This window comes from Pelodiscus sinensis, chromosome 6, assembly GCF_052426305.1.
Source record: "Pelodiscus sinensis isolate ZL-2025 chromosome 6, ASM5242630v1, whole genome shotgun sequence".
Taxonomy (NCBI): Eukaryota; Metazoa; Chordata; order Testudines; family Trionychidae; genus Pelodiscus; species Pelodiscus sinensis.
The window spans coordinates 52717053-52740827 of record NC_143057.1 but is presented as its reverse complement, the minus strand read 5'-3'; the positions used below and the strand labels follow the sequence as shown (position 1 = coordinate 52740827).

At 41.1% G+C, this 23775-nt stretch overlaps 1 protein-coding gene across 1 annotated transcript in view; it reads left to right on the top strand.

Moving 5' to 3' along the window:
* MEGF10 (multiple EGF like domains 10) overlaps nucleotides 1–23775 on the top strand; it is a 173534-nt gene that overhangs the window by 34932 nt on the left and 114827 nt on the right. Inside the window, exons 2-4 of the mRNA XM_006130122.5 lie at nucleotides 8236–8368; nucleotides 13904–14005; nucleotides 15519–15619. Coding sequence (XP_006130184.2) covers nucleotides 8253–8368; nucleotides 13904–14005; nucleotides 15519–15619 — 319 coding nt within the window. The 5' untranslated portion in view covers nucleotides 8236–8252. The remainder of the gene's footprint in view (nucleotides 1–8235; nucleotides 8369–13903; nucleotides 14006–15518; nucleotides 15620–23775) is intronic.

Genomic DNA, 23775 nt, shown 5'->3' with positions numbered 1-23775 from the left:
ACTCCATACACGGAATAAGTTAGTGGCCCATGGGCCAAGTATGGCATGGAGGCCATGGCTAGCCAGAAGTGCAGGGAGTCCAGCCAGCAGATCCTAGGGTTGCCAGGTGTCCCCGTTTTGAACCGGACAGTCCGGTATTTGAGGGTTCTGTCCGGGGGAAAAAATTAAGAAAATACCAGACATATAAAGTGTCCAGTGTTTTCTAATTAGGTAAGTTTTATTATTATTAGGAGTATCAGTACCTAGTTGCAAACTGCCTGGCTGGTAGACACGCGCACGCTAGGGGGAGGGAGGGGATCCCCGGGGCCGGACTTGCTCGTGCTTCACTGGGACCGTGCGCAGGATGGGTAGTGCCCTGGGATCTGCATGCGCCCGGGTCAGTCCCACTCCCCGCCGGCCGATTCTCTCCCCTGCTCCCCTCCCTCACCCCACCCCGGCCAGCCCTGCTCCCCCCGGCCACCTCCTAGCCAGCCCCCTTCCTGTCGCCCCCTCCCGATCTCCCCCAGCCATCCCCACTCCTCCCCACTCCCTGACGGCTAGACCTGCTTCCCGCTGGCCAGTTCTCCCCCCCCCCATCTCCTCCGGCCAGCTCCACTCCCCCCGACCTCCTCCTGGCCAGACCTGCTTCCTGCCGGCTGGTACCCTGCCATCTCCCCCAGCCAGCCCTCTGCCCCCGCCAGCTCTGCTTCCCACCAGCTGTTTCCCCACACACACAGAGATCGTCCCGGCCAGCCCTGCTCCCCTCCCAGCTGGTCCTCCCTCCCATCTGAGATCAAGTGTGTCCGGTACTTTTTTTGAAGCCACCTGGTAACCCTAGCGGGTCCTGGCTGGCTGGCTGGCCAGGATCCAGCCTGCCAGCACCTGGATGATGGACTCCAGCAGCCCCATAGGGCTCTCCAGCAGGTGCAAGTGCACAGCACATGCGGGAGGCACGAGGTGGGGGTGATACAAGGTGGGGGCAGAGCAGCAGAGACATGGCCATGGCAGTAGCAGTTCCATCATGGGAAAGATGGTGGCTAGGTCTGCTTTTGCCCCCCGCGCTGTTCTCAGGCTTTCTGTCCCAGCCATGGCTTACTGCTGCTCCATTGGCTGTATTCTGGCCAGTGGAGCAGCAAGAAAAGCCTGCAATCAATGTGCCAGTGCGCTGCTTTATTCTTCCAGCTGGGGGAGGGAAAAGGGGAGTGTATGCGCCTCCATGGAGCCATTTGTGGCTCTGGATTTTAACCCGATCGCACAGTGAGGCTGGGGGCTTTCTCCACTCCCCTGTCTCCCCTCTCCACTGAAAATCATCTTGCGTGCCACTTATGGCGCGTGTGCTGGATGTTGCCGACCCCTGCTCCTACACAAAGGAGCTAGCTGGCTGAGGGACATGCCACTGCTTCTGGGAGCCATGGCACATGGCCATGCCCCAGCAGGTGCTCAAGGGTCAGATTAAGGTGGTTGATAAGTGGAATGCAGCCTATGGGCTGTAGTTTGCCTTACTCTGATAATAGCTGTTGAGACTTTTATAGCACTATATAGTAATAAACATGAATTTCTGAGCAAGACACATCAGTGCAAAGTGTAGATAGCAAGAGTTAAATGAATCATCTATGTTTTTTTAATTGCTAATGTAAACACTTTAGCAATGCTAATCAGTTGTACTGATTTTCTGTTTTGATTTTCCTTAATAATTAAGCAAAAGATCTGGAATGCAATCAAGTTTTACACTAGGGGGCTCATGCAAATGATTTTTTTTAATATATTTTAAATTTTGTTAAATGTATCCAAAAGTAAAGTTATTGAAGTTTAAAAAAGAAAAAAGAGAAATATAGTATAGAGTCTGCGTATGACAAAAGTGTCTTTTTTAATGGAGGAAATCACCACTTTGTTGCTAATACTAAGCTGAAAATGCAGCTGCTTTTATTTGTTTTTAAACTGAACGCCTCCCTGGCTACCTTAGCATGTTAAGCTGAAAAAAGGGAAGTTACAGAGCATGAAATGTCTTCAGTCAGGCCTGGATTTTGAAGGAAGGTTTTGCAAAGCTACCCATTATTGGTGATCTCTTTCACAATTTTTCAAAACAAACATATTTGTCAGATTTTTAAAATGTGATCTTAAACTGCTTCTATATTTATTTTGTATTTCTAAGGAGAAATCATTAAGTAATTCTCTATTTCATGCTGTTTCCGCTATACTCCAGTGCATTTTTATTTTTTCCCTTTTAAAATAATATGTCAATGAGTTGTTGTTACTCTGAAGAGAAGGAACTTAGAAACTTATTGTTTCAGATACATTTATTTTACCAAAAATATACATGATTTAAAAATTAAACGCAGTGGTGGGAAATCTACTTTATTCCTGCACTAGAAAATTTACTCAGCATTTCCCGGATCCTTAACTCAAATATGTTTTGTTCTTCTTAATTTAAATCATTTTTCTGTATTTAGGCTGCCCCAGACAGAGAGGACCACACCAGCTCCCTCTCGCTGCAGCATCTTGGGGTCAGGTGAAAAGCGCCTATCCATGGCTGCTGCAGCTCCAGTAGGTACAGACAGGCTGAGGGACAGATGGACACACAGACAGGCAGACACAAACAAACAAACAAACAAACTCTCTGAAGTATATATAGTAGATAGCAGTCCCTTTTTCCACCTCTGTCCCTTGCTGGCCCAGTTGAGTTATAGCTGTCACGCTCCCCATCTCTGGCCCCTTGCTGCCCTTCATTCTATAGCATAACTCCCTCCTACTAGATCTCTTCCTTCCCATTTTATGAGAAACAATCAAATTCCAGGCACATCCCATTTGAGGCATAACCAAATGCTGCCATTACTTCAAGTTATGATAAGAAGAAGCTACGTGCCAAATTTGGTGGTCCTGGTGCTTACCTTTTAGGAGGAGTTCTTGAACAAACGGACTTACAGACAGGAAGACAGACAGATGCACATTTCTAAAATATACAGTAAGGGTATGTCTAGACTACAGGGTTTTGATGACAAAAGTGGATTTTTGTCGACAAAACTATACCTACGTCTACACTGCCGCTGAGTTCTGTCAACATAACGTCGACAGAACTTGACAGTTTTGTCGATGGCTGTAAACCTCATTTTACAAGGAATAACGCCTTTTGTCGACAGAGTTCTGTTGACAGAAGGCGTTATTGCATCTACACTGTCCTTTGCATCTACACTGTCATGTCGACAAAGTGGCTCGCTTTGTCGACAGAACTGGATGTAGTCTAGATGCTCTTTGTTGACAGAAGCTTCGTCGACAGTATCTGTTGACAAAACTTCTGTCGACAAAAGCCTGTAGTCTAGACGTACCCAAAGAGAATAAGTTAGCTTTAACAAATGTGTGTGTATATATATATATATATATATATATATATATATATATATATATATATATATATATATAGTATTAATGTTAGAGTCATCAAATGAAGATATAGGGACAGATCCTTAGATACAAGGACAGATTCTCAGCAGGAGTAAAATAGTATAGCTCCATTGACGACTATGGAAACATGCCAATTTAAACCACATGAGGATCTGATCCAGTACAGCAGAAATAATTGTTTAGTCTAATTTACACTTTTACTCAAGCAAATTCCAGTTTGTGAATGGATGATTTTATTTGAATTAGTGACTCTGCACATATAGTTTCTAATTTAAGTAATTGTTTTGAGTAGATGGCAAATTGCTGCATACCAGTTTTCGTTCTAATCTTTTGTGGGAACAATAACAACAGGTCGGGTCTTAAAAATTTAAAAGCATATCAGTATACATTTCAGTAGTTGAAAACTCAGCTACAACATACTTAAAAAATTGGGCAGCATGTCAGTTTATTTTTAAGATGATTTTTTGGTGGATGGGGAGTTGTTGTAGTAGAGAACTTTATTATTTACAATCAGGGGATTTTATATCAGATATCAAATGATTTTACAGGTACAGGCAGTCCCCGGGTTACGTACAAGATAGGGACTGTAGGTTTGTTCTTAAGTTGAATCTGTATGTAAGTCGGAACTGGCGTCCAGATTCAGATACTGCTGAAACTGACCGCCAGTTCTGACTTACATACAGAATCAACTTAAGAACCCCAAGCGTCCCCAAGTCAGGTGCTGCTGAAACTGATCAGCAGCTGATTCCAGGAAGCCCGGGGCAGAGCAGAAGCTGACTTGGGGACGCCTGGGGCAGAGCAGCTGGGGTGCTGCCGGGTTGGTCCAGTAGTGCCCAGAGCAGGCGCTGCAGGACCAATCGGCAGCGCCCCAGCTGCTCTGCCCCAGAGTCCAAAACAAAAGCCTGGTCTGCCGGGGGGGGGGGGGGGAGCACACTAGCTGCGCCCCCCCGCCAGCAGACCAGGGACACGGGGAGCAGAGCCACAGCGGCAGCGGGGTGCCGCGCCTCTGAGGCTTTGCTCTGGCAAAGCCTCAGAGGCGAGGGACCCCGCCGCGGCTGCGGCTTCAGTCTGGGTGCCTGTGGTCTGCTGGGGACGGTCCCCAGCAGACCACAGGCTCCCGGACTGAAGCCGCAGCCGCGGGGGGGTCCCGCGCCTCTGAGGCTTTGCCAGAGCAAAGCCTCAGAGGTGCGGGGAACCGCCGCTGCTGCCGCTTCAGTCTGGGTGCCTGTGGTCTGCTGGGGACGGTCCCCAGCAGACCACAGGCTCCCGGACTGAAGCCGCAGCCGCGGGCAAAGCCTCAGAAGCGCGGGAACCCGCCCAGTGCCCCTGGTCTGCTGGAGACGGTCTCCAGCAGACTAGGGGCACCGGAGCAGCTTACGAACGGGGCTTTCTCGCCCCGACCTCCGGGGCGAGAAAGCCCCGTTCGTAAGTGCGGATCCGACATAAGTCGGATCCGCGTAAGTCGGGGACTGCCTGTATTTGACAATTAAATATAGAAGCAACTTATGTTCCTACATAGAAATTATGTGTCTGATACTGCAAGGTATTGAATATTTTCTGGATGTTGCAAGCTCCCTAACCTCTCATTGAGGGAATAGCTCAGAGTCTTTCACGTTTGAGTAATATGTCATATATACATGCATACATATACTCACAAACAAAAAAAGGATAGTAGCATTTATTTATTGCTCCCTGTTTGTTTATCTGACTGCCATCTTTTCCCAGTGATTTCGTTGTCAGTTTCACCATTCCAGGCTGGGTAAGCTGTAATGCTATCTGCATGTCAGTAGGCTGTCCCACGTATTAAAGATACATTCTGTTTCCAAGTAAATCTGTGGTCATCTTTTTTCTGTCAGCACAGGATCAAATTCAAGTCTCTGTGCACAAGCATTGTCCTTGTATGCAGTGGGATATGTGTGTTCTCATAGCCAAGATCATAACATGCACCCTTTTCATAGTGCATTTAGTCATGATTGGTCTAAGAGCAGTCTTGATTTTGCCGTTATTCATATCATTTCCATGTAAATTTTATCTGAAACCTATACTTTTTCATTTGCCTAGCTCTCCTCTGCTGTGTACCATGTTGACCAATATTATACAATTGTTCTTTTGTACCTCCCCATTCTTCGGTATCCATTTCTTAGCTCTTGTCTTATACTTAGCTTTTAAACTACTTGGAGCGGGTTGCCAGGTATCTACCAAACACCCAGTCAAAAAGGGATCCTCTCCAATACTCCCCAGCCTGGTAAAAATGAGTAAGTAAGAATAAGGGAAGAGCAAGCGATGAGGGCAGGGGCGAAGAGGGCATGAGCAGGTCCTCGGAGAAGGGCAAGGCAAGGGAGTTCAGTTTTGTTCAGTCTGAAAGTTGGCAACCATAAGTCTCTTTTATTCCATGTGTGTCCAGATCCTAGCATAGTGGGGACCTGGTACATGACTGGGTCTGCTAGATTCTACAGTAATACAAATAATAAGCAATAGGAATAGGATGAAGTATGGTCTAGTGAATAGGACATTGGACTGGCACTCTAGATACCTGGGCCCCATTCCTGATACAGGTATTCTGTGTGACCTTGTTCAATCTCTTATTCTAATCTGTACCTCAGCGCTCCATCTGGAAAATGAGGGTAATATTTCATTTCCTCCAAAAGGTATTGTGAAGCTGAAATCCATTAATGAGTGTGTAGCACTTGGACACCCCAATCCCCAGCCTTGAGCCTCTCCCATACCCTAAGTCTCTAACTCCCTCCCAGACCCCACACCCACGCCCCCAAACTACTGCCCTGTGTCCACTCCAAGCCCAGAGCACCACAAATGCCTCATTCCCAGAGCCTGCATTCCCAGCTGGAGCCCTCATCCCCTTTCACACCCACTCTCCTGCTTCAACCCACAGCCCCCCTCCATACTGAACCCCACATATTTGGTCCCACCCATAACCTGCGAGGCCTACAGATTCTAATAGCTCCAGGCCCCAGAAGAGTTGATGCAGCACTGGCCATTAGAAATAGATAATGAATTCTGGGATACAGTTTTTATGAAAGATGCTGTACAACAGAAAGTTGTTTCAAATTATACTCTGTGGTAGTGTATTTTTTAATAAAATTGTGTTTCATTAAATTGAGGAACTCATAGTTCTAAATACTTTGTCCCTGGAGACATTAGCTGATCTTTTGGACAATACTCAATCAATTGCATCTTCATTCTGACTGGGAACATCCCTGCTCCTCCAGTATCCAGGCTTTTCTGAGCTAAAAATGTCAGTTGTTTTCTTTTTTGTGTCATTTCTGTGATATAAACAGATAAGAACATAAAAACAGCCGTACTGGGTCAGACCAAAGGTCCATCTAGCCCAGTATCCTGTCTACCGACAGTGGCCAGCACCAGGTGCCCCAGAGAGGGTGGACCGAAGACAATAATCAAGTGATTTGTCTTCTGCCATCCCTCTCCAGCCTCTGACAGACAGAGGCCAAGGACACCATTTTATCCCCTGGCTAATAGCCTTTTATGGACCTAACCTCCATGAAATTATCTAGCTTCTCTTTAAACTCTATTATAGTCCTAGCCTTCACAGCCTCCTCTGGCAAGGAGTTCCACAGGTTGACTACATGCTGTGTGAAGAAGAACTTTCTTTTATTAGTTTTAAACCTGCTACCCATTAATTTCAGTTGGTGTCCTCTAGTTCTTCTATTTAGGGAACTAATAAATAACTTTTCTTTATTGGCCCTCTCCACACCACTCATGATTTTATATACCTCTATCATATCCCCCCGCAGTCTCCTCTTTTCTAAACTGAAAAGTCCCAGTCGCTTTAACCTCTCTTCATATGGGACCCGTTCCAAACCCCTAATCATTTTAGTTGCCCTTTTCTGAACCCTTTCCAAGGCCAAAATATGTTTTTTGAGGTGAGGAGACCACATCTGTACACAGTATTCAAGATGTGGGCGTACCATAGTTTTATACAGGGGCAGGAAGATATTCTGGGTCTTATTTTCTATCCCTTTCCTAATAATTCCTAGCATCCTATTTGCCTTTTTGACCGCCGCTGAGAGAACTGTCCACGATAACTCCAAGATCTCTTTCCTGATTTGTCGTAGCCAAATTAGCCCCCATCATACTGTACGTATAGTTAGGGTTATTTTTCCCGATGTGCATTACTTTACACTTATCCACATTACATTTCATTTGCCATTTTGTTGCCCAATCACTCAGTTTGGTGAGATCTTCTTGGAGTCCCTCACAGTCTGCTTCTGTCTTGACTATCTTAAACAGTTTTGTATTATCTGCAAACTTTACTACCTCACTGCTTACCCCTTTCTCCAGATCATTTATGAATAAGTTGAAAAGGACTGGTCCCAGGACTGACCCTTGGGGTACACCACTAGTTACCCCTCTCCAATCTGAGATAAGCATTAGTATGTAAATTGAGTCTATCTAACACAGTTACACTGGTGACTCAGGTCTAGGATGACCAGACAAGTGTGAAAAATTGGGACAGGGTGTGGAGAATAGTAGGCACCTATATAAGACAAAGCCCAAAATATCTGGACTGTCCCTATAAAATCAGAAAATCTGCTTATCCAGATGTGCCTACACTGGTCTCCAGAGGTGCCATAGTGCATTTGCTCACCTAATGTCATCTAACCAATTCACATTTAATTTCTGATTTTGAATTCTATTAAGGAGAGCATTGTATTCCTCTTACTAGACTGTCAGCATGTATCTTGCTGTTAAATGCCTGTATAATTTGGTTTGGGATCAGATTCTATCCTGGTGCAACCAGTTTAATGAAGGAGGAATTTGTTTCCCAGTGTTTATAGTTTGAATATTACCTTGACATAATATTAATCATGTTTTTTACAGGTCATTTGTTTGAAAAGATGGTTATTTATTTGAACTGGTTTGTGAGCATCCCAGTTGTGCTGTTACATCACTGGATGGGATCAACATTATCCTTGAATCTTGAAGATCCAAATGTGTGTAGCCACTGGGAAAGGTAATATTTCTATTAGCAACATAGACCTATCCTTAGTTATTTTTGATTATATTATTATTCATTTATTTATTTTATATAGGACTTTTCACATGCTTTAAAGTGGTTTGTAAAATAATGAACTAGGGACCTGATCCTGCAGTTACAACAAGGGGAAAATGCAAAATTGAGTCAGGTATATGTAAAAGGACCATCATACTTCACCTGAAAAGCAGTCATCTCTGGGATAGGATGCAGCATCCATTGTAAGAGCACCAATAACGCTACACAACCACACAGGGACAGAAGTTAATAAGAATACTTTATTCAATTAACTCAGAAGGGGAATTTGCATATTCAGAATATAATTAGCCATATTGGAATTTGGCCAACTATGATTACGGTTCTTCTTTCCTTTTCAGCGTTCCCTGAATCTAAATTAAGAGTTGTTGGTGTGATTTTTTGATGAGATTCAGACATTTAAAATGTATGGCTATAAATTTATCACTCTAGTTAGACTGTTGCTTTCATGGTAATTGTTAATAGAATGTTCAAATTGGGTAAGAAAAGATTAAACAATAAGCATTTGTTTTCCCTTCTTTTCATGTATTAGATTATAACAAGGGAACCGTCCGTACTTCATGGTCTCATCATTATATAATAATGCCTACAACTGATAGGCTAGTCAGTAAGCCAGGCTGACTGTTAGTATGAGGACATCTCTAGGTTATTCTTCTGGCATCAGAAATAAATTATTATATTTAAGTGTTGAGAGTACCGGGGAGCATTAGCAGAGTTCCTTATGGTGATATTTCTGCACTTTATGGACTGTTTATCAATAATGGCCTTTAAGGGCATGATCCAACATGTGCTCCGAGATTCATGTGTAACATCTCAAGTCTCTGGCCTTAAACTCTCACATACACATTGGAATATGCAAAAACTTGTATTTGATGATATATCAAATAGTTAGCTGACTAAATACCCGGTTTCTGAATGTCAATGCAATACATACTCACAAGCACAAAGCTAGATATGGTTTTATTTCCTATGTGTTGTGCGGAAGAGGGGGGATCTGGGGGCTATCCTTTGCTCTAGGGAAGCTTCAAGAGAAATGTAAACAAAAATAAGATAATTTAGTGAAATTTTTCTTTACAATAAAAAAATAACCAAAGGCTTCAGAAAACAAAAAATATAACAAATCTGCCTATTGATTCTCAGAGTCAACTTTCATTCATCCTTCTATTTTCTGGCGCTTAGAGGGGACGGAATGCATAAAAGCACAAATTGAAAATTGCCAAAGCATTTATATTCCCATTCAGAGCAGACATCAGAGGTACATTTGCATAAAAAGTAACCACTAGCTACCAGCTTATTACTGCGTGTGTCATTGGCATTCTTATACACTTTAAGTAAGAGGCCTGCCCAATAATAAAACCCTCATTACTTGTGAACTGAGATCATAGCAGGAATGAACAGAGCTGGCCCTGTGTAAAATAAGAAGTGCAGATCCTCAGGGAAGTTGAGTTAACCTCCATAACATTTGGTTGGACAGGGTATGACAGCTGGATGGATTAGAGTTGTTTGTCTTTAGGAGGATGCAGGAACCAGCAGGAAGTGGCTTCTGGACACTTGGAAAAGTTAGACTCCCCTTCCCCCCAAGATCCCCTCTCAAATTAAGTGATCACAACAGGAAGGGAAGATTGTAGGTGCTATCCGGGAATAGATCCTGACAGATCAGGGACACCAGGGGCCTATTTGGCTACACACATGTTTGTTGTCAGCCCAGGGAATTAGCACCACAGAAGAAAATGTACCCTTCATTCTCATATGTTATAATCCCTTTACTCAGTGAAAGGTTGATTTATTGCCAGCACAAACAGTCTGGTTAAGAATTTTCGGAGATGATTTCAATCGTTCTTTTCTCCTCTGAAATGTAGGGGGATTCCACTTGCTCCAGTGGCTTCTCTTCAGGCTTTGGGCCTCAAACCATTTATTCTTATCTACTGAGCTGCACCTGCAGTTGGGAGGAAACAAAATTAATGCTTTAAAATTCTATTGAAAAGCATTTTAAAAAATGTGCTTATTTTTAATGTCCTGTAATTTGAGGCTTCTTCAGAATATACTTTATTGCCTAAATCTATTACATGAATTAATTGTTCTACCCACCACCAGCAATTATCATCAAGTATATTTCTAAGATTCTCACATTTCAATATCTAAGCATACCATAACTTTAGATATGCTGTTTATTATCTTGCTAAGGTTTTTGCATTCACAGTATTCAAAGTGAATTTCAAGAACGGTTTTTTCAGACATTTTTCTAAAAGTCTTAGCAGATTTTCTCTCTCTACTTTCTCTGGTTGGCCAAGAAACCTCATTTTATGGTTCCACATTTGGCTCTCCATCTTCTCAGTGAGATTACTTAAAAGCCTTATATGTACATAGGAAAATGTGTTACAAAATTTAAGTCTCCTTCCTTTATTTCTTCAGTTTGGTCTTCACTTGAGACAATTGATTTTTCAGATTTACATTACTTTTCTTTAAACAGTCTATTCTTAGTTCCATTTCTTCAGATATATCATCCAGCAGAGTAGTCACTGCCTGAATGCAGAAAAATTTTCTTTTTTTTAAGTGTGGCCTGTGATTTTGTTCAGTTTGTGTCTTCTATCTGTCCTTTAAAGACGTTTCACTAATTAATTAAGCATGCACTTCCAGATGAGCTTCAGTTTTACATATAGTATTTGTCATTTTTAACTTTACTATTGATCAGTAACTATCTCAGTACAAATGGATATGTCCATTACCCTACTGTGTTTGTGCCATGTGTTTTTAATGTGGAAGTTGCAACATGGCAGGAAGATAAAAGCTAAACTGAAATAAATATTATGTTTGGCTGTCTGTTAAAATAAGCATAATATAGGAGTCATTAGGTTGGTAAGATCCAGTCTTTGGCAATTAGCTGTTTTCCATTTCATAAGAGGATGGACAATGTTAGAACTGGGAATAAGAACTTTAAAATGTTATGACTGATGAACATGTTACTCTTTAACTGTAAGGTCTCTTGTTAAACTTTTCTCACAATCAGCAACAATTCACAGCATAATAGAGCCCAATCATTTTACAGAAACTTCTAAATGATTACATTGGTTAGCTATCATTGTCATGCGCTTTGAATTAAGTACGGGTTGGACCTCCCTGGTCTAGCTCCCTTGGGGCCTGACTGGTTCCAGATAAAGGAGTTTTTCAGACCAGGAAAGGTTGGCGGGAGAGGGGAGACATCAGCCTCGGTGCTGGGCTCCTCTCCCCACCTACTTGACCCTCGGCTCCCTGGCTGCAGCAGCCCTGTGGGCTTCATGGCCCCGCCATCTGTGGCTCTGCAGCTTCCACCCACCGACCCCGACACCTTCCCAGCTCCACCAGCTGCAAGCTCTGCTGCCCTGGCTTCCCGGCCCTTTCTTAGTTGTGTTCCATTTTAGAGTTGTCATCCCTTATCGTTAGGCACCCAGGGAAGAATTTACCCTAATCTAATTTCCATTTTAATCTAATTTTGGTAAGACTATAGGGAAAACAAGGAGTGTGCAAAATGCTTCCTTGATGACATTTTTTAATTTTCATAAACAGTAGTTTGAGCTTGATAGTTGCAGACTCTACCCTTAGAAAGGGGACAGTGTTAATAATGTAAAGCTGAAATTATTGTGCAGATCTCTTTCTTAGGGAGGATCAAGGAACTTCTCTTTTCGGGTATGTCTACACTACAAAGTTAATTCGAACTAATTCTAGGGCAGGATAGCTGCCAGCCTGGCCACCAAAGGCCACATGGAAACCCAGGAGCAGGTTTGCATGAAAATCAAGTTGGTCCAGTGAGACCCCTGACCCTGAGCCCTGAGCTTAAAACATAAAAATGGCTGTACTGGGTCAGACCAAAGGTCCATCTAGCCCAGTAGCCTGTCTGCTGACAGCAACCAGCACCACATACCCCGAAGGGGGTGGACCAAAGACAATGACCAAGCGATTTGTCTCATGCCTTCAACAAACAGAGGCCAGGGACACCGTTCCTACCCCCTGGCTAATAGCACTCCATGGACCCAACCTCCATGAATTTATCTAACTTCTCTTTAAACTCTGTTATAGTTCTAGCCTTCACAGCCTCCTGTGGCAAGGAGTTCCACAGGTTGACTATGTGCTGTGTGAAGAAGAACTTTCGGTTATTAGTTTTAAACCTGCTGTCCATTAATTTCATTTGGTGTACTTTAATCCTTATATTATGGGAACTAATGAAGAACTTTTCTTTATTCACCCTCTCCACACCACTCATGATTTTATAGACCTCTATCATATCCCCCCTCAGTCTCCTCTTTTCTAAGCTAAAAAGTCCCAGTCTCTTTAGCCTCTCTTCATATGGGACCTGTTCCAAACCCCTAATCATTTTAGTTGCCCTTTTCTGAACCCTTTCCAAGGCCAAAATATCTTTTTTGAGGTGAGGAGACCACATCTGTACACAGTACTGAAGATATGGCGTACCATAGTTTTGTACTTCCCCTCCTCCTCCTTCCCCTGGCTTCCCCCTTCCAGCTCCCTCCTCCCAGGTTTCCACCTCCCCTCTCTCACCCTCTCTCTTCCCCTCTCCTACCTCCTTTTCCCAGTCTCCCCAGAGGTTAATCCCCCCTCCCTCAGTTTTGTTAAATAAAAAGAATTTCTATTTTTGAACACACGTGTCCCTTATTTTTTACATCAGGAAGGGGGGCTAGGGAAGGGTAACTGGAAGGAGGTGAGGGAGGAATGGGGCACGAGCCCCTGATGGGGAGGACTGGGGTGGCTCTGCGGGCTCCTCGGGGTGGAAGCTCTCCTGCAGGGCCTCCTGGATCCTGACAGCCCCCCGATTGACCCTCCCGGATGGCAGCCCTGCGGCAAGTGCAGCCGGGCTGATGGGCGAGTGCTGTAATGTGCCGAGTGTGGGCACTCAGGGCACTCCAAGTCAAGACTGCTTTGCTGTCCCTCATCGAGTTAGACAAGCAAGCAGGGAACCCTGAGAACTGTCTGTCTGGGGTGGGGGTTGGGTCCCTTTAAGCACAGCCCTTGGCTAGCCTGAGGCAGCAGCTCCACAGTCTAAGCCATAACCTGATGCCCTGCTGGCACTGTTTCCGGCCAGCCTTAACTTCAGTTCAGGGTCCACTCAATGTGGACATGCTATTTCGAATGAGCAAATCGCTAATTCGAATTAGTTTTTAGGTTTAGATGCACTAATTCGAATTAGTTTAGTTCGAATTAACTAATTCGAATTAAGTTAGTTCGAATTAGTGGTGTAGTGTAGACATACCCTTCCAGGTCTGCAACTGTGAAGGCAAACTTGGATTGAAAAGGACTGTGAAATTCATAGTCTTATATTTTTAAATATGGATATAAATATTTCTAGAGGTTATTGGCTCTCACCCAGCCTGGGCATGGTCATCATTTCCAGCTACAGTTAATCTACTGGGGTTGATGGGTGGTATTTGCGGTTTTTGTAAAAAGATAAATACTGTGAGCATATACTTAATCTGTTTTCTTTTTCTTCAGTTATTCAGTTACAGTTCAAGAATCATATCCACATCCTTTTGATCAAATTTACTACACTAGCTGTACTGACATATTAAACTGGTTTAAATGCACACGACACAGGTAATAAATAATTATCAATACTTTCAGATTATTCATTTGTTGTAATAATGTATGAAAGGTGTATTTTTGTGTGTTAAAAATTAACTTTTATACAGCGTACATCATATAGTGAATAAACTGTCTAGCAGTTATAGTTCAGTTAATCTGGAAAATGTTTGGCTAAATCAGTCAATAGTATGTGTATTTATAGCATTTGTCCCTGTCAAGATCATAGGATCTATCAGCCTGTCATATATGTGGTGTATATCTGATAGATGGTGACGAGGTTAAAGATTTGTATATTATATACTAAAAAATGATACCCTTCAGCTGCTGAGAGGCATAACTCGAGGGAAGTGTAAAATGAAGCAAATTACTTATTGCCGTCTTTGGAGAAAGGAAAACAAAGATTTGTTAAAGAAAATCCCTTTCTTGTGCATAGTAAAAAAAATAAGAAAGGAGCAAGTGACTCAGAACTGGCCTCAGCAGCTGTAAAATATTCTTTTTCTTCTGCCAGTATGATACAGCCATTAGTTATGGTGGTGTTGGTTAGCTACTCCTTGAGCATAGTATGTGAGATAGTTTAATATTGATAATATGAAATAACAGCAGATACAGTCATAGAGATGTTGTATTGACAACGTGTCTATTTTTATGTTGCCATTTAGATGTGTGCTGTTCATTGTTCATATTAAGCTGGGTGTTGTGAGGGTATGTGTTCTGGTTTCTTAACTCTGTCGTCAGAAACCAGATAGGCTGGAACTCTTCAATGAAGACAGAAATTGCAGAGAGGCTTGAGGGGAAAAGCTATATTCTTTATTCTAATAAAGCAGCTTGTTTAGTGTTAGAAAAAAGCAACTCTGTGATTGTTTACCATTGTCACATTGACACAATTTATATTTCTTTTGTTGTTTCAATGCATTGGTTCACATGATCCTGCAAGGTGCTGAATGTCTCACACCTGTAAAAAATGAGTGCCCTCATGTTCCACAAAAGCCAGCACTTTGTAGGCTCTGAGCTCATAGAGCCATGCTCTCTTCCTTTAAATCCTGCAGTAAGACTCTGGCTCTGAGACCCCGATTAAACCTTTTGCAGGGCAGTTTCCAAAACTAATGCCTTTGGAAATTGGAACCTATAATGATCTTATAGACTGGCCAATTTGTGATGTGTAGTTCCTTGATTTTATTCTAGAAAATGTTGCATTAGAAGGCACTGATTCTAGGAGTATCAAATCTAAAATGGTGACATCTATTGGCTTGAATGTATAGTAACCATAATGCTTCATCTTTTTTACTGGCCCCTGAAAAATAAGGTTTATGATGGTAATGCTACCAGATTTCCAGAATAAAACACTGGTATTGTTAAATTTATCAACCAATAAAGCCAAATCTCTCTCTCTCTTTCTCTCTCTCTCTTGCTTTTTATTTCTCTTGTATTATGTATCAACTCAAGATGTTCCAAAAGATCCTAAAATAAACATTGTTTTACTTCAAATCCACTATAATAAATGGAACATCCATTTATTTTTTATTAGAATCAGTTACCGTACTGCCTACAGGCATGGAGAAAAAACGATGTACAGGCGGAAATCTCAGTGCTGTCCTGGATTTTATGAAAGCAGGGAAATGTGTGTCCGTAAGTTCAACTTTATATTACTTTGAAATTCCATGTGTTTATCAAAGTGCTGGATTCACTCCTCTTTGGAGGTAGACTTGTGGAACTTGAATTACCTGGGGTTCAATTATCCCATCAGTTGTGCACATGCATCCCTCTTTGAAGTCAGTCAGTGTTGTGCATATGCAGATGACAAAATAATTGGACCTCAGATGTATATATAGATACATATGACATGATTTTCACTAATCAGCTGACATGCTGTACCTCATACAATACAGGTCTGAGTGATCTTCCCAACACAATACATCAATATTTAATACTAGACCACTGGAGCATTACAGGCCCTTACTTTGAGTTGGGGCCAGTGTGAGTTGTCTCTGGAACAATCCCTCCTGGGAGTCCAAAGAGCACAGCCATAGTCTGCACCGGCCTTTGGGATGAAACATTGCTCTGTCCCAAAGTGCCTGCCCAACTTTGGGACAGTTAGCATCATTGGAGAGAGAAAGATTCTTCTTTGTAAGTGTGCTAACAGATACTTGTGTTTTGATAAGTAAGCAGAATCTAGTGCATCTTTTCTTGGGGATATACAGATAGATACCATATGCCTATACAATCAGGGCTAAGAAATGAAGTAATGCAGTAATAATTCAATTTCCTATACCACTTTTTTTTGGGAGGAGACTATATATGCATGCATATGCACTACTTCTTTAGGCTTTCTGGATCTTAGCAGACCAATTCTGGTTCTCTATCCTTGAGAAAAAGTATAGAAAGGGCCCACACAATTCCTTCTCTGACACCCACACAGACTACTTGTGTCTATAATTACTGTTTGTTGTATTGATCTTTGCTTATTGTTTATAAATTATAGGGGACAAAATTAAGTTTGAGAGGGAGGTATAAATCAAGTGGTGTGACAAATAGTTAATAAGGATTATATGTTAATGGGAAACAGGCTGGATCTTTTAATTGTTTTTTCTTCTAGAAATTTTAAAGAGAGGGTTTCTAAAAATTGTAGAATTTTTGTAAAGAAAGTCATTGTTTGAGCTATTAGCTCAGCACATTTTCACTCATAATTATTTCTGTTTGTGAATAAAAACTACTACTTTACATGTTGTATGCATGAATTGAATAGGTGATGAATACTTGTGCTATGTTGAAACTTGTGGGACAAAACTTTTACTGTACTAAGAAGGCTTCAGAGAGAAATACTTAACAAAATGATGGATATCATTATAATTTGCAACCTATGCTTGTTTTCAGCATATGTTTAGAAATTAGCAATGTAGTTGGATAAATCTTATTATCTTTATTAATCAAGTTTGCCTGGAACATGAATGTTGGCATGCATATTCAATATGCTTATTCCCTATAAATTTCAAAGTTGGTCTTCCAAATACTTTCAAATGTGTATTAAAAGTTACCTATATGATACATCTTTGCACCTGGAAAATTATACATTGCAAATGTCATAACACATCATAGGATCCTAATTTTTCTTTTTTTTAACATAGCCCCCCAAAATTTGAAAATGTTATAGTAAAATAATTGACTTAAAATTATATTTATGAATATGAGAAAACAAAGGCAATATATCAAAATGAATTTTCAAACTTTTTAAAAAATTATGATTTTACACAATTGGACTCAGATTAGTAAATCTCTTGTACCTGAAAGTTTACAAAATGCATTTATTAGAATTATGAAAATTGAATTTTGAATATGTTTTGAAATAGTGTATATTACTGATTACAGTATATTGTATTTCTGGATTAACAGAGGTAAGGAACAATTTGACAGGATTTAGACAAATAGCTTTCATTTAATATAATGGAAAGTGTGTGTAAATCCCCTAAACTGATAAGCAAATCTAAACCACTGCCCTTCCCCAGCTTTTATTGATGTAACATTCCCACTGAACAAAATGGGAGTTTTTCCTGAATGAAGACTTCAGGACAAAGTGAACTTGTTTTTAATACAGCACAATATTACTTTACTGAATTTCAGTTACTTGATATAGTTTCTCTGTCCTTGTATCTTTAGTTGCAATAGGCTTCTACCTTTCCATTCTTTGATCAAAAATGAAATGTAGGAATCCAGGTGTCACCTTTTCAAAAGCATTTTAAAAAGTGTTGATGTAACTGTGCTCCCATTGAAGTTTATGGTAAAGCTTCTCTTAACTTCTGTGGGAGCATTGTCAGGCTAATGCTGAATGCTTTTGAAAATCCTACTTCAGGACTCTGTGGAGATGAGCAGAGCCACAGAATGCCATCCGCCTGCCTCAATGGATGGGGAAAATCATGGAACCAGCCGTGATTGGAATAGCCCAAGGAGAACGCTGAGGGAAAGCAGGGATGTTCCTCCCCTTCAGAGTCTCTAATCGCCTAGGGTATGTCTAGACTACATAGCTCCGTCGACAGAGCCATGTAAACTAGTTTACCCGGCATAGGCAAAGAAGCGGGGATTTAAATAATCCCCGCTTCATAAAATAAACATGGCCGCTGCGCTGTGCCGACGATCAGCTGATCTGGCACAGTGCGGTAGTCTAGATGCGGATCAGTCGGCTAGGGAAGCCTTTGCCGACCGATCCCTTATGCCTTGGCGATTAGAGACTCTGAAGGGGAGGAACACCCCTGCTTTCCCTCAGCGTTCTCCTTGGGCTATTCCAATCATGGCTGGTTCCATGATTTTCCCTATCCATTGAGGCAGGCGGATGGCATTCTGTGGCTCTGCTCATCTCCACAGAGTCCTGAAGTAGGATTTTCAAAATAACTTTCTATTTAACAACTATCTATCTGCAAATCAGAAACTTTATCTGATCCTATACGAGAAATATTGTACGTAGGATTATCAGTCTGAAATCAGCAAGATGAAATTTCACAATGACAAGTGAAAATTACTGCATTTTGGAAGGAAAAATCAAATGCACAATTACCACATACACTTGAACATTATCCGTTCATTTATAAACTGCTCCCCCAAACTTACCGAGAAATAATGGTAAAAAGTCAGCAACTCATTTATAAACTGATTCCATAGTACACACTTCCAGTCCCAGCTCATCAGCACCAGCTGAGGGATGTGCAGGTTATGAGCATGGAGCCTCTCAGCTCCCATTGGCTGCAGTAGTGTTCAGTTTTGGTGCCACCTTTAAGAAAGTTGTAGACAAATTGGAGAGCATCCAGAGATGAGCAACAAAAATGATAGACGGGTTAGAAAACCTGAAGAAGTGGGTTGTACCTACAAAAGCTCGTGATACCATCTACATGTTTTATTAGTCTTTAAAGTTCTGATTAACTTGGCTACCCCTTTGAAGCTTCTGACCTATGAGGAAAGGTGAGAAAAACCCTATGCATCTGAGGGAAGACCTGTTGGTTACGTCTACACTGGCATGAATTTCCGAAAATGCTTTTAACGGAAAAGTTTTCTGTTAAAAGCATTTTCAGAAAAGCGCGTCTAGATTGGCAGGATGCTTTTCCGCAAAAGCACTTTTTGTGGAAAAGCGTCCGTGGCCAATCTAGACGTGGTTTTCCGCAAAAAAGCCCCGATCGCCATTTTCGCGATCGGGGCTTTTTTGCGGAAAACACTACTGTGCTGTTTACACTGGCCCTTTTGGGCAAAAGTCTTTCGGAAAAAGACTTTTGCCCAAATGGGAGCAGCATAGTATTTCCGGAAAAGCACTGACGATCTTACATGAGATCGTCAGTGCTTTTCTGGAAATTCAAGCGGCCAGTGTAGCCAGCTGGCAAGTTTTTCCGCAAAATCAGATGATTTTGTGGAAAAACTTGCCAGTCTAGACACAGCCATTAAGTCTTCAAATATGTTAAAGACTGTTTAAAAGATTATGGCGATGAAATATTCTTCATGTGCACTGAAAATAGGTCAAGACGTAATTGGTGGGACATGGATAATTCTTCATGCCATACTCCCTGTCATTTATCTGGCCTGAGCAAGCTAATGATCCAACCAGCTGACCAAATGGGTGATGAATCCTGATCATGTCACCGGAAGCACTGAAACACCTTAATGTTATGGTATGTGGCTGCCCTGTAGCAGCCTGCTGGTCAAGTGTGGAACTACCTCTGTTTCCCTTCCTGAGGTATATCTCCTCATCTCTCTTCACTCAGGTTTGTGCTGGAAATGTGACTTAGGTCTCTTTCAGCCGCACATTTCTATGATTCTATGACCTGCTTTGAATGCCATGTTCCATAAAATGCAATGCTTATTAAAATTAGACTGCAAACCTATTCCTATAGATGCATTTGGAAGAATCTGCCCAGCAAATGTCTGAGGCCATTCTGATGGTGAAATTCTTTAAAAAAAAAAACTGTGCATGAGCTCTATATTTCTTTTACTCAAGACCAGATCCCATTTCCAATTGGTCTGAAACTGTATTATATCAACTGTACATGATTTAATTCATCATGATATGATCCTGTGATCCTGAAAATGTGGGTGGAGAGCTTGCCACCCACCAGTTGCAATCCCATAATACTAAAAATGGCTATGTTCTGTGTAGATAACACTTTTTACATTTTAATATGCAGCATTGAGCTTAACCAGCAATGTGTTCTCATTTGCAAAATGCTCTCATGGCTTATAATGCACTGGTTGATTTGACAATGCAGAATGTGCTTTCTTTATGTTGTTCACTATTGTCAGTGTTGGCTTGGTGCCCATTATACTATTTGAATCAGACAGACTCAATCCTAGTACATCAGACATGTTAGCATCAGGTCTGAAAGTTCTTCAGTTGGCCTCTTTCGTCGATGCCATGCCTTGTTCAGCTTTTTCACTAGTCCAAGTCTTATCCTGTTCCCTCCGACCCGCGTGCAAATCTTCTTGAATCTTTTTTTTGACACATTACACACTTCCACAGATGATATGCCCCTATTTGCACTTCCTTTCACTGGAGCAGATGCTGTTGCTTTGTTTGGTGCCAGCTCTGAATGTAGCATACAGTTTTAAAATGCCAGAACTTGATGATGTGGTATTTTTTGCCTCTCAAAACATCTGTTAAAGATGCTGGCTTGAATTCAGATGCTGTGAGTCCAACAATAACCACAGAAGATATATGGGAAACAATTGTTTTTATGACTGTAAACAGTTATGGATATATTAGTGTCCTGAAGATGGAAAGAAAAAATTATTCATTTAGATATATTTTTGGATTTAAGGAGCTCCATTAAGAAAGATTTCATGGCTCTCCTTTCTCTTCTTTCTTATGCACACGTAGGATGTGATTGTGCCTTTCTTATATTATTTAAATAGTCCTCAATGTTAGTATAACTTCTTGAAAGTACAGAATTACATGTGGATATCCTTTTGTGTAGAATTGTAATATGGTAGTTTAATTTGAAGTTGTAAATTATTTTATTAAAATATTTTGGAAGCAGCAATAATCATGTTATATAATATTGTTCATATCAGTAGATCTCATCCTGCATTCCTTGTACATAAGTAATGAGCAGAAGTGTTATCAGGAGTTATAGACGTGAAAGATTAATTTAAAACCTATTAGAGTTTCTTTCAAAATGACGGTCAATACAGTGTCACATCTCTACAATAGTGTAGGCAGTAGGTCTCAGCTGGTGGAATGGAACAAGATTGCTCTTATTCTGTATACACCAGGGCCAATGCTAGCTATAGATCTATGGAGCGACAACTGGATCTTTTGTGTCCCTCTGCTTTACCCATCAGGCATTGGGCACAACTGAAAATCTAGGCCAGAACCTTTCAATGCTTGGTCACCCAAATCAATTCTGGGCATTAATGACTCAAAGTCTTTGCCATCTGATGGTTAATCAGGAATCTCTGTGAAATTAGGTGGTGGTTTTAATTCAGATCCTGGTGGGCATGTGTCCACTTATGCCGCCAAAGAGGGCTCCAATGACATCCTTGCTGACAGCTTTAGGGGTGTGTCCAAGGAACTAATGGAATGGCAAACTGAATTATTCTCACTGTGAGGGGCTGTCCTTTGAAATCAAGGATATATTGGAAGCTGTGTAGCAAAGCCTGAACTGCTATTGCATATGCTGTACTGCTTCTATGGATAAAAAAAGAACTTCAGTCTCCAGGGTTAGCAGCCTGGCATATTTCTACAGTACTAAATTCACTTTATTTTCAAAATAAGTTACTTTTCATAGAGGCTTCACATATCTATCTTTACAAGTATAAAACAATCTAGGAAGTAAACTTCTCTGCAGTTATTAATAAAGGTATTATAGAGTAGTAAGATTGGTGCGGAGCTAGTCTACAGAAACTAAGCCACTCCGCTCTGGACAGGGAAAGATGGAAGGAGATAGTGAGGGAGGCATTGGACACCAGCGGGCGCAGAGCCCATGGTTGTTGATGATGATGAAGAAGTTATAAAACTATTATATAGGTATTATTATAGGCTTGTAATGAACACATGCAAATGTTTATATGTGTTATTTCTATGTATTCCACATTGTGCATAATGTGGTATATAATGAAAATGGAGCCAAAGCAGAGCTATGCAGCCTCATTGCATACTAATTTGATTTTAGTATGTGAGTAATCAGCTGCTTATCCACACATGCACGTAATTTGAGCTTGCTGCTTTCGCTATCACTTTCTAATATCTTATGGTTCATTAAGAAGTTTTTATAATAGAGTTGGCTGAAGGAAGACTTGCAGCTATTCTAGTGTATGAGGCAGCATTAATTTAAGGCAAGAGTTTTTTGGTGATGTAGGTAATGCGTATCTAGTTATAAGACTACCAGGAGGGTAAGGTGTATTGTTTGATTTGATTATTTAGAAAATAAAAACAAATAAAACACTGTTATTGCTTTATCCTTTCTGTTATCTGATGCTTTAAAATAATTTTTTAAACCTTAATTAATTTATAATGAAGATCATTCTAATGAACCTCTCAAAAATAGCTCACCTGCATAAAGAGTTTAGAAAAAATGAGAGGCTGTGAAGCCATAAGATTAATAGCCTAGGGCTCAATAAACTAAGCCTTTCTTGGTTTATATGGAACATGTTCATCAGACTGATCTCTGTGGGTTTTCATTTTTTTTAATCATCCAAAGTTTAAAGATAAATATTCTGGCCCACCATCCTTAATTAGAAAGTGGAAATTTTGAATTTATTTTTTCAGTGCTGATTAACTTATGGGCTGAAACATTTTCTATCCGTTCAACCTTCCTTAAACCTCCTGAAAACACCAGCTGAACCGTTTCTTTCTCTTCTCTCCAAAAAATATTTACTTCTTATTGGTATAAATGATCAGGTTTCTGTTGTGGATGTTTCTTTCAAATGAAAGACTTTGGATATGTTACCAAGAGACTTATTATCCCACATGTATCTTTTGGAACATACTGTTAGTTGAATTTGTTGTTAAAAAATTCCCACAATATGCATGTGCGTGTGCGCGTGTGCTTGAGAGTATGTATGTGTGTATTTATGTCAACTGACCTTCCGAGAATGTAATGTCAACAGTTAGTGTTGCTGCTTGTGAACTCCTATCTGTTTTTCTTTGCTGAAGTGATTTCAGGCTCTGGGAGGTGGAGTCAGTCATCACTGTCTTGAATGTTTCCCTCCCCTAACTCCTGAAGAGTAGCTATCTTAGCTGTGTTGGGCAGTTCTATGACACTCCTTTGCTTTTCTAGCCTGAGCATTAAATAATGTCACTGTTAGCGGGAAGGGTAGGACTAATTGACCTGTCTGCCATTGTGACTGACAGATGCCTTTCCCTTCTGTCAGAATGGCTCTGTCTTGTTTTCAGTTTAGCCTTTTTGTCCAGCAAAGGTCTGCCTTCACCTCACTCCCCACTCTGGGCATGTCTTCACAACAGTCCTGATTCCTTCCCTGATTCCTTTTCTAGGCTGCTCCTTCTTTGCTCTGGGCTCCTATAGCTTTTTTCTTGCCCTAGGTCCCTGCTCCTCCTCTGTGTAACCTATGCTAGTGTTATGTTGCTTTTTTGTGCCCATATAGCAGTCAAACCTGTTTCTAATTCCTTATCCATTTACACTGTGCTTTGCATCTCCAAAGAACTTTATGAACATTAATTCATGTCTAGATAAGTAAGTAATATTTATATGAGTTTTATAAATGAGGAAATTGTGATTTGTCTAAAGTGACCTCGGGCTTGTCTACACATAGAGAGTACACTTATTAAGTTTGCAGATGATACCAAGCTGGGAGGG